Raw genomic sequence first — 9,614 nt, 5'->3', positions numbered from 1 at the left:
ATTGCCCACAATGTGACCGCCACCCTAACAAGCTGCATGTGCGGAAGGCTGTCAATTAGCAAGAACAACCATTGCTTGGCGTGCGGTTCCAAAGTATCATCCAGATGTTGCGCTATCTCATCGTCAACAAGAGCCCAAGTGCAACGGGCGACAATTCACTATAATAGCGAGTGGCGCCATGAGTCCTGACTGCCACATAATCCGCAGGAACTGGAAGTTGTCATATGTCTATGGGCTCTGACATCTTTTTGTTAGTTGCTCTCTCTTTCCAGGAGCAACTAACGAAGGAACGCTCCTTCGGAAGCCTCCCAACGATCATTTGGGGTGGGTTGAGAGCACACCACTTGATGCGCTCTGGGCGCTCCCTCCGGGAAAAAATATCCGCACGCATTTTTTGTTTTGTAGATGGTTTATTCCAGATTTTTTTTTCGTTTTTTCGGTTTTCAACGGTCTTTCTTAGCTTTCGGACAAATAAATCGGGATTTTTTTTGCGAGAAAAACACGTTTTTTTTTTGCTTCCGCAAGAGGCACGATTTTGCTTCCGCGAGGGGCACGATCATGCCTCTCGGAAAGGAAAAAAACGTGTTTTTTTGCTTCCGCGAGAGGCATGGCCGTGCCTCTCGGAAACGGACAAGAACCTGTTTACTTTTTTTCCTTCTGCAAAAGGCACGTTTTGCTTCCGCGAGAGGCTCGGATTTATTTTTGCGAGGCCTCTCGGAAACCAAAAAAACGCGTTTTATTTTTTTCCTTCCACGAGAGGAACGATTTTTTCCTCTTTTGGAAAGGAAAAAAATACGTGCTCCCGGTTCGATATTTGCGTGAAAAAATGTTCGTCAAAACCTATCAACATGGGATCTAGTTTTAAAGATATCGACGTGAAGAATCCAACGGCGAAAACGGTTCGAGATTTGAACGCACGGTTTAAGAGATGAAACGCTTTGATAAACAGATCTAGAAAAAAAGGGAAAACCGAGGAGGTGGAAGTGATCTTTGAAGGGAGTACTCCTCAATTAGTTTTTTTAGGGATCCATACTTTATTAATTTGAAACAATAATCAAAAGGATAAAAGGGGGCCATGAGAGGAGATAAGCCACAAGTGGCGACCCCGCGGAAGCGAGACAGTAAATTTTACAAGATTGTGAGCCTCCTGATTCGAAGCACAACCTTCGAACATAAAATCACAACTAGCAAAATGTGCTTGATGTCATCCACAATCGGTTTGCAGTTACTAGCAATTATCAACTGATCCAAAGATAGATCAGCCGCAAGTGTTAAAGCCTCGTTGCAAGCAATGGTCCATAAAACTGTCGGAGTAATAACACCGGATAGAACAGTTACTCCTTAATTAGTGATTTCGTATCTTTCCCTCATATCTCCATGATTCAAATGGGCCGAAAAAATCTACATGATTACATGGCCATATCTTATTAATCGCCCCCCATGAATTTAACAATGGGCCCATCACATGATTTTACCTTGAGCCCTCAGCCCGTAAAAAAAATCCTCGCCCAGTCAAGAATACCAGTCAGTCAAGGTCTGCGCGTCCACATACAAGGTCACCAAGTATAAGCAGCATGCTGTCAATGGCGCCACCGAGGCTGCAGCGCGCAGGCGGGGAAAGCACCAGCGATGGCGAGCCCATGGGACAGCTCCTCGAGCGGTCTCTGGGCCGCTCTGGGGCAAGCCTCCACCATGGCGCAGCTGGTCGGCGTGGACGCGCTCGGGCTGGTCTCCATGGTCGTGCAGGCCGCCCTGGCGGCGCGCCGCCACCGGGACGCCTGCATGCTGCTCGCGCAGCACGTGGAACTCATCGGCGGCCTGCTGCGGGAGCTGGAGCTCGCCGAGTTGATGCGGCGGGAGGCCACCAGTCGGCCGCTGGAGCAGCTCCGCGGCGCGCTGCGGCGGTGCTACGCACTCGTGACCGCGTGCCAGGACTGCGGCTACCTCCGCCGCCTGGTGCTGGGCGCACGGATGGCCGACGAGCTCCGCGCCGCGCAGCACGAGATCGACATGTTCATCCGCCTCATCCCGCTCATCTCCCTCGTCGACAATTCTACAAACAGTCGTCGTGTCCAGGTAGCCATGTTCTGAGATTTTGGGGGAAACACCGATTTAGAGGGACACACTTGATTATAATTCGACTGAACTGATCCGACTGTACCAGTGATCATGAGCATAATTGCCTCTGAATTGGCGTCCAATTGCAATTTTCTACTGCCCAAATAAAGAACTTGATATGAACTCGATCTTAATTTAGTGGGTTGGAGTACTTCTTATATTTGTGCATGGTTAATGCCCTTTTTCAAGGAAAAGGAGTGCACTATTCATCATCACAAGATGTAAGATGGTGATCTCTCATTCATAAAAGTCCGATGGTTTTCTGAAAATTAATACTATTTATCGTTTTCGCTATCCTTGTCTAGGAAGCTGTGGAGCAGGTCGACGGTATATTCACAGAAGGTTCAAACCACCGTGTCAGGTTAGATAATATTCAACATGTAGTAGATTACTTGGTAAATGATCCTTCGTATATTCGATCCATAATTATCATGTTTGTTCACACAGTGGCTTTGTAGAAGGTGAACCACGTTGGAATTGGATGCTAACAGTTGAAAACTATTTTCTCCATCCAGAAATACATGCACATTTTAGTTGTCCAAGTTCAAGATGTGACCAGAATATTTTATAACATATTTTTAGCAGTTACAAAATCAGCAAGATAATAAAGTGCTTAGTTTTGGTCAAAACTCGAATTTGGATAGTTAAAATATGCTTTATATATCTGAAAATGAAGGGAGAAGTTGATTGTTGACCGTATTCGGTTCGTCCGTTTGGGCTTTAGATATATAATATAACTGGGTGAAAGCTTGTTTCAAGATAGTGACTACATGTTACAACGTCTGAAAGGTAGGATGCATATCAGATAAATCAACTTGAAATCAAAACATGGGCTTTATTTTTTACGAGAAAATATGATAATTTGTTTAACTATGGTTGATGTTTCAACACATTTCTACCATTTATTAGCATGATTATTTTCTTTCTTCTTAAATATTTTGATAATCATGCATCAGTTCTTTGGCTATACACTCTAAGCCAGCAACTTGCCTATTTTCAGGACTAATGATGAGATTTACCTGTTTTCAGGTTTGCAGCAAGAGTTTTGGATATCACTGAGATACGTGTCCAAGGAGCTCGCAAACTCTGCAATGTTCGGGAACATCCGTCACTCGGTAAGAAGTAATTGTTTCCTTGTGTTTCCTAATGGTGGTAGTCATTAACTTAAGTATCAAGCTAAGAGGCTAAAGTTTGATGAGTATGTGCTTCAGGGATTACGAAATTGCTTTGCTAGGCCCATGAGGCATCGTAATATCCATGTTCATGTTTTTGGATATTATGTACTCCCTTAAAAAATGTCTGTATGATTGTTCTGATGGACCATGAGTGAACTCTGGATCACCACATGATTCGTTGTGGTCAACTGAAATTAATAAACACATGCCATGAAAGTTAACTAACTACAATTTTTTTGAAATTTTGAAAATACAGATCTACACTTCAAAAGTTCTTAGATACATACATAACTCATTTAGTAGCTAGATGACTTTATAAAGGAAGGACTTTAATGATAGACCCAACACAATATTATCCATGAAATCTTCTATTATGAATAAATTTCAGTTTATTTTCAAGTTTCATAAGCTAGAGCTCCTACAAATGATGGTTCGGTGATCTGCATGACAAAGGAAGTGGAGTATTTTCACATTATATTTGTATTATGTATTTCTGTTAGTCATATCAGCATGACCAAGTTTGTAACTCCATTAGTGACAAGGATGGATTATTCATGACACAGGAATAGTAGGCACGCAAGAACAGAAAACCCTCGACAACAAAGAACTAGTGAAGCTTTGTTTGCTCACGGTAGAAAATTACCCAGGATTCACAGAGTTCAGCTACTTTCAAATCATGAATGCCACAGATAATTTCTCAGAGAAGAGATATCTTGGGTCTGGTGGATTTGCAACAGCGTACAAGGTATTTGTAAGCCAATAGTAAGGAACTAACTAATTATGTAAATGCCTATGAATCTACGATCTGCATCTTTCTAATGAGAATGTTTTCTAAACTCAATTTGTAACCATTGCAGGGTCAGTTGCCCCAAGGATTTATGGTTGGCATCAAAAGATTCGATCACCGTGCAACACTATCTGATTTCAGCAATGAATTGCAGCTTGCTAGGCTTCGGTATACCAATATAATAAGGTTACTGGGGTGGTGCATCCATGGAGAAGAAAGGATTCTGATCTACAAGTTCATGCAGAATGGTTCCTTGGACCGTCACATATTTGGTATATTTTCCCTATCATCTGATTTATTTTATAAGACCTGCTTCTGAGTAAATATGTGAACAAACTTATGTACAGTTAATGATGTGCTACGTTCTTGTTTTCTGTTGTAATTGCTTTAAATTGTGCTGATTTGATTTAGAGCAGAATACGAAATTTTATGTTATCTAAAGGCTTGCTGTTTCAATATTCCGCAGACAGGATAAAAGGACCATTGCTAGACTGGTCTAAGAGACTCAAAATAATCAAGGGGTTGATAGAGGGGCTTGTTTACCTGCACAAGCACTCTATGTTACATATTGTCCATAGGGACTTGAAACCGAATAATATTCTCTTGGAATGTGACATGACCCCAAAGATTTCAGATTTTGGATCAGCCAAAACACTGTGTTCAGACGTAACAGAAGAGCGTACAAGCAGGGTGGTGGGCACTAGGTATATGAAGCTGCCTGCTTCCCGTTTTTTCAATCAATACAGGTTCCATTATTCTGTGTTCAGACGTGCTAATATTGGTTTTGGTCTCTGCCTTTCCCCCTATTTTCCAGTGGTTACATTGCTCCGGAGTATGCATCTCGAGGAGTTTACTCACTGAAGACAGATGTCTTCAGCTTTGGCATCTTGGTTCTGGAGACCATTAGCGGACGAAAAAACACCATACTCGACAAGCGAGGGGATACCGTTGGCGATCTTGTACGAGATGTAAGTGTACATAAATGGATTTCAAGCAGCAACTATCACAATTCTATGCTCATGATTGTTTTTGCTAATACTTAATCTATGAGTCTGGATTCACATTGCAATTCTGTAACATCAAATTAATCTACTGAAAAACATTTCAGGCCTGGCGTCTGTGGAAGGACAGAAGGCTGCATGAGCTCGTGGATCCGTCTCTAGGGAACGGATATGAAGTCGCTGAGATAACGCAATGTGCTCAGGTGGCACTGCTCTGTGCTCAGGAAGATCCAGCAGATCGGCCCACCATGACTGACATAGCTGCAATGCTGAGCTCTGAAAGCACGAGGCTGCCAATGGAGCCTAAGCGGCCTTCCGTGCTGAGTGAAGGGGGTGCTGGTGAAGATACATACGTAAACCAATCAAGCCGGACAATAGACATAACCATAACGAGTTCAGCCACAGTGCTGAGTAGAGTTCGAATCATCGTAGACCCGGAGGTTTGATGCGACAAAAAATGTTGAATGACATATATAGCTGGAAGGTGTGGAAGGATCATGGAGCTTTCCTCGTTCAGAATTCAGAGTGTGTACAGACAACAGATACCCATGTCAGTTTTGTACTAAGTGGGAGTAAATATTTTATTTCCTTACCAAAGGCTTCTAAAATCATTTGATGTACTTCTCTAAATCTTGTCCAATCGCGCCTGGTCGACTGTGTTACACCGAGCAGCACAATCCATCGATGATCATCTCGCTTACTGTCAGCTGCCTGAACTCTGAACAACCGACGCCTCACTAGAGTAGTGATGCCAAATAGTTGTAACAGCAAAAGACAGCTTCGTCCAGACTTAACTTTAATCCTGAATGATCATCATGTAATGTAACTGCGCTAATGAATCAAACTGGTGCCAAAGCTCATGCAACTTACTAACCATATTTCACAAGGCATAATAAAAAGGAAATGGAAGTGCACCCTCAAGAATATATTGTGTTTATATTTCAAGCACAGGTGTCTGGCTTATTCGTTTTCTCAACCACAGATCTAAAGCTGTGTCGTTGTGTATTATTTATTTATTTATTGCGAAAGGTGTCGTTGTGTATTAGAAGAAGAATGTCAAAGAAGGCGCAAAGTACAAACTAAACCAGAAGAGCATATAAACCACAAAACAAATAAAAACCCCGTTTGTCCAGCTTATTCTTAGTCAATACAAATAGCAGTGTTACAGATGTTGCAAATACATGTAGAAGAAATAACCTAATCGACACTGTAAGGAATCCACTGACAGGGTGCGCGCTCAGCTGAGAGCTCATTCCGAATATGAACTTCTTCACGCATTTCTTCCATCAGGATTTATGATATATGTGCTTGTTAGAGCCTCGTGTCTCCTGTACATGCATAGTGAGGTAAAGCATATGAACATGATATGATGGATATGCTCAAATATTTTTTTTCCCGAAGGAACAGCAGAGTAACTAGCTGAGAAACTCAAATCTGTAGTTAATAAGCTTACCCTTCACAAGTGTCTCCATCGATGTGTATGACAGGGATACCGCGGATGAGATGATAATCCTCCCCGGATTCAGCCGTGCATCTCCTGCTCAACTTAGGGCAGTCCTGAATTAAAATTTTCTTAAGACAAGTGAAATCTCGAATGAAGCTCGGCAGCTTCTCAAGCCCTTTGCAATCGCGAATCAGGACAAACTGAAGAGATAACACACAAGATTTGAAGCTCTCTGGAAAGCCCACGAGCTTTGGAAGCTCAACGAGAGTAAGCACATGTAGGCTTCCCAGCCCACTCAAGGCTCCTACTGGTTCCATCAGATCAAGCTCTTGGCAGTTACTAATCACCAACTTCTCAAGCACACAGAGCTGCTTCATGGAAGAGGGGAGAGAAGCGAGCTTTGGGCAGTTGAAGATGAGCAACTCTCGGAGAGCAGTGAGGCTACCAAATCCTTCTGTGAGTGATACTAACTCGGTGCAGCCGCTCAAATATAGAAATGTCATGGAAGACCAACCACAAAACCCACTTTTTAGTAAATTCTTTTGTTTTGACGTGAGGACCAAGAACGTAAGGTTGACAAGTTCATCCATACGTCCTGGTAGCTCATCAAATTGGCTGCACCGGCCAAGATGAACTGTTTGTAGATTCACCAATCTACATAAGGAATTCGGTAGGATTCTGATTTTCTTGTTCCATTGTAGATCTAGGTACCTCAGATGCCTCAGATTTGCAACTGAACTCGGTAGCTCTTCAAATTCAACATAAGAGAAAATCAAGACACGCAGGAGTGTGAATGTAGAGAATAGGTCCTCGAGGAAGGCTTTGCTCACGGTACCATAATTGTATCTGCTTGCAAATGTTCTCGCCTTACGTGCCCTTTTCAGCTGCTTAGGAAATTTCAGATCCACTGAGAAGTCCTCGCGGTCCCACACTAGATGCCTAACTCTTTCAGACACTGCAACCTTTTCACAACTAACAAGAGCACACTCATTTCTGGACACCGATATTGCTAGATCATGAACGAGATCATGCATTTTACATTTCTGAATGCTGCCATCGTAAAGAATATATTGGTCTTGTAAAAGGGACCTATCAAGAAGTTCATGGAAGTATTTTGCTCCATTAGTTAACGTCTCATGGCTTTCACTGCCCCGGTGCAACAACCCCAATGCCATCCAGAACATAACAAGGTGATTCGTAAACATATGGTAGTCCTTCGGGAAAGTTGATAGGCAAGCGAAACACGCTCGCAGATGAGGCGGAAGTGCATCATAACTCAATTTTAATGCTGTCAAGATACCATTTATGCTTCCCTCAATGTTCCACAGTTTGTTTTCGTCGATGCGCCGCCATTCTTCAACATTTCGACTATTACACAACAGGGAACCCAGTGTCTTTGCTGCCAAAGGAACACCACAACATTTTTTAACAATGGAGTTCCCCAGTTTTAGCAACTTGGGGTCTTTTTCACTACCATCTCTGAATGCGCACCGAACAAATACTTCCATACACTCATCATGTGGTAATTTTGTAACGTCATATTGTTCCAGGGTCTTCACCAGGGATGCAACATTTGAACTGCGCGTGGTGACTACAATCACACTTCCATTACCACCACTGGAAAGCAGGCTTCTCAACTCTTCCCAGTCAGAAACTTGATCATTCCACATGTCATCAAGTACAAGAAAATATCTCTTCTCCTGTAAAATCCCGCGCAACTTGCGCTGTAACATTTCCAGGTTTAGTTGTTTGTTGCTTTCACCGGTACCAGATTGTATTATGTCATCTAAGATCTTGTGAAGATCAAATACATCAGAGACACATGCCCATAACTTCCTTTCAAACTTCTTGCTAGTCCGTGCATCATTGTATACCAACTTGGCCAATGCAGTTTTTCCTATCCCTCCCAAACCAACTATAGGAAGCACAGACAAAGAATTTGAGTTTGCAGCAGTCAATATAACTTTGACAATATTGTCTTTAGCATCATCTCTTCCAATAATATATTTTTCATTAATAAAGGAATGTGTTTCCCTGTTACTGCACCTGGATACATGGTTACCAATTAGATGGCATGTTAATCCAAATTTTGATCTGTTGGATGCTATCTCATCAAGTTTTTCACGGACATCTTTTATCATGTGGCTCAATTTGAATGGAAAAGCAAGCATGTGGCTCATTCGAATGAAGAATCCTGTATGAACCTTTTGCTCTAGAGCTCGGGTGGCCACGCCATCCAGAACATCATCTATGTCGTAGACTGCATCCTTCAAATTGTCTAACCACTCTTTAAGAGCATGAGAAGTTGACTGTTTGCCCTCGGCATCTTCAAGAACACCACAGATGGAACTCAGTGACCTTTCCAACTTTTCAAGCTCTTTCTTGATATTCCAGGACGACTTGAACTCATTAACGGCCCATTCACTGCCAGAAGATGTGGCCTTTCGGAGAACTGAGATTGCAAGGCTTGATATAATCACCTCTGCCATATTGGATATCTGGGCAATAAAGCACAAAAGAGCTGCAGATAAAATATCACCCATGAAATGGAACATCAGATTTGCTTTACTATTTTTCTCTGTATACTGCATTCAATATTCACAGTAGAAAAAACTGTCATTTCATACATAGTTAGCTACTCCCTCCATTCCTAAATATTTGTCTTTCTAGAGATTTCAACAAGTGACTACATACGGAGTAAAATGAGTGAATCTACACTCTAAGATATGTCTATATACATCCGTATGTGGTAGTCCATTTGAAATCTCTAAAAAGACAAATATTTAGGAACGGAGGGAGTAGAACATAACATATATCTCTCCTTGATGCCTCTGCAAAACCCACAAAAGGAAAAGTGCACAATTTTTTTGCAAGTGCAGACAGAGGTGAAACCATTTTTTATATACAAAAAAGGACATCATCCCTGATTTCACTAAAGAAACCATTGAGCATGACAATAGTTCAGGGCTTCAGGCCACAAAAGATGGTAAAATGCAACTGAACTGAAGAACATAACCATCCTCCCTACAGCACTACGACTTGGAATAAAACAATGACACTAGAAGGCCAGGACTACACACAAACACAAG

General features: G+C 42.1%; 2 protein-coding genes across 2 annotated transcripts; one reads left to right on the top strand and one right to left on the bottom strand.

Moving 5' to 3' along the window:
- The first annotated feature begins 1,629 nt into the window (after positions 1–1,629).
- On the top strand, positions 1,630–5,527 carry LOC119335987 (putative cysteine-rich receptor-like protein kinase 20). Its single transcript, XM_037608029.1, has 8 exons — positions 1,630–2,070; positions 2,424–2,479; positions 3,148–3,233; positions 3,857–4,038; positions 4,151–4,352; positions 4,727–4,784; positions 4,895–5,048; positions 5,189–5,527. Exons 1-8 carry the CDS (start codon positions 1,630–1,632, stop codon positions 5,525–5,527), a joined length of 1,518 nt encoding a protein of 505 aa, XP_037463926.1.
- Positions 5,528–6,172: 645 nt separating this feature from the next.
- On the bottom strand, positions 6,173–9,222 carry LOC119335677 (putative disease resistance protein RGA4). The gene is made up of 2 exons (XM_037607772.1): positions 6,535–9,222; positions 6,173–6,409 (listed from the first exon to the last, which is right to left on the bottom strand). The coding sequence occupies exons 1-2, from the start codon at positions 9,114–9,116 to the stop codon at positions 6,352–6,354; spliced, it is 2,640 nt and encodes an 879-aa protein (XP_037463669.1). The 5' UTR covers positions 9,117–9,222; the 3' UTR covers positions 6,173–6,351.
- Positions 9,223–9,614: the final 392 nt, after the last annotated feature.

This window comes from Triticum dicoccoides, chromosome 7B (assembly GCF_002162155.2).
Source record: "Triticum dicoccoides isolate Atlit2015 ecotype Zavitan chromosome 7B, WEW_v2.0, whole genome shotgun sequence".
Classification (NCBI taxonomy): domain Eukaryota; kingdom Viridiplantae; phylum Streptophyta; class Magnoliopsida; order Poales; family Poaceae; genus Triticum; species Triticum dicoccoides.
The sequence above is the reverse complement of the archived record's forward strand: the minus strand, read 5'-3'. Positions and strand labels throughout refer to the sequence as shown.

Coding starts and splice junctions, on each gene's coding strand:
- LOC119335677 (XM_037607772.1), bottom strand. CDS start 9,116: ATGCAGTATACAGAGAAAAATAGTAAAGCAAATCTGATGTTCCATTTC. Junction 6,410..6,534: donor GATGGAGACACTTGTGAAGG/GTAAGCTTATTA, acceptor ATGCATGTACAG/GAGACACGAGGCTCTAACAA.
- LOC119335987 (XM_037608029.1), top strand. CDS start 1,630: ATGGCGAGCCCATGGGACAGCTCCTCGAGCGGTCTCTGGGCCGCTCTG. Junction 2,071..2,423: donor ATTCTACAAACAGTCGTCGT/GTCCAGGTAGCC, acceptor ATCCTTGTCTAG/GAAGCTGTGGAGCAGGTCGA. Junction 4,353..4,726: donor CTTGGACCGTCACATATTTG/GTATATTTTCCC, acceptor ATTTTGGATCAG/CCAAAACACTGTGTTCAGAC.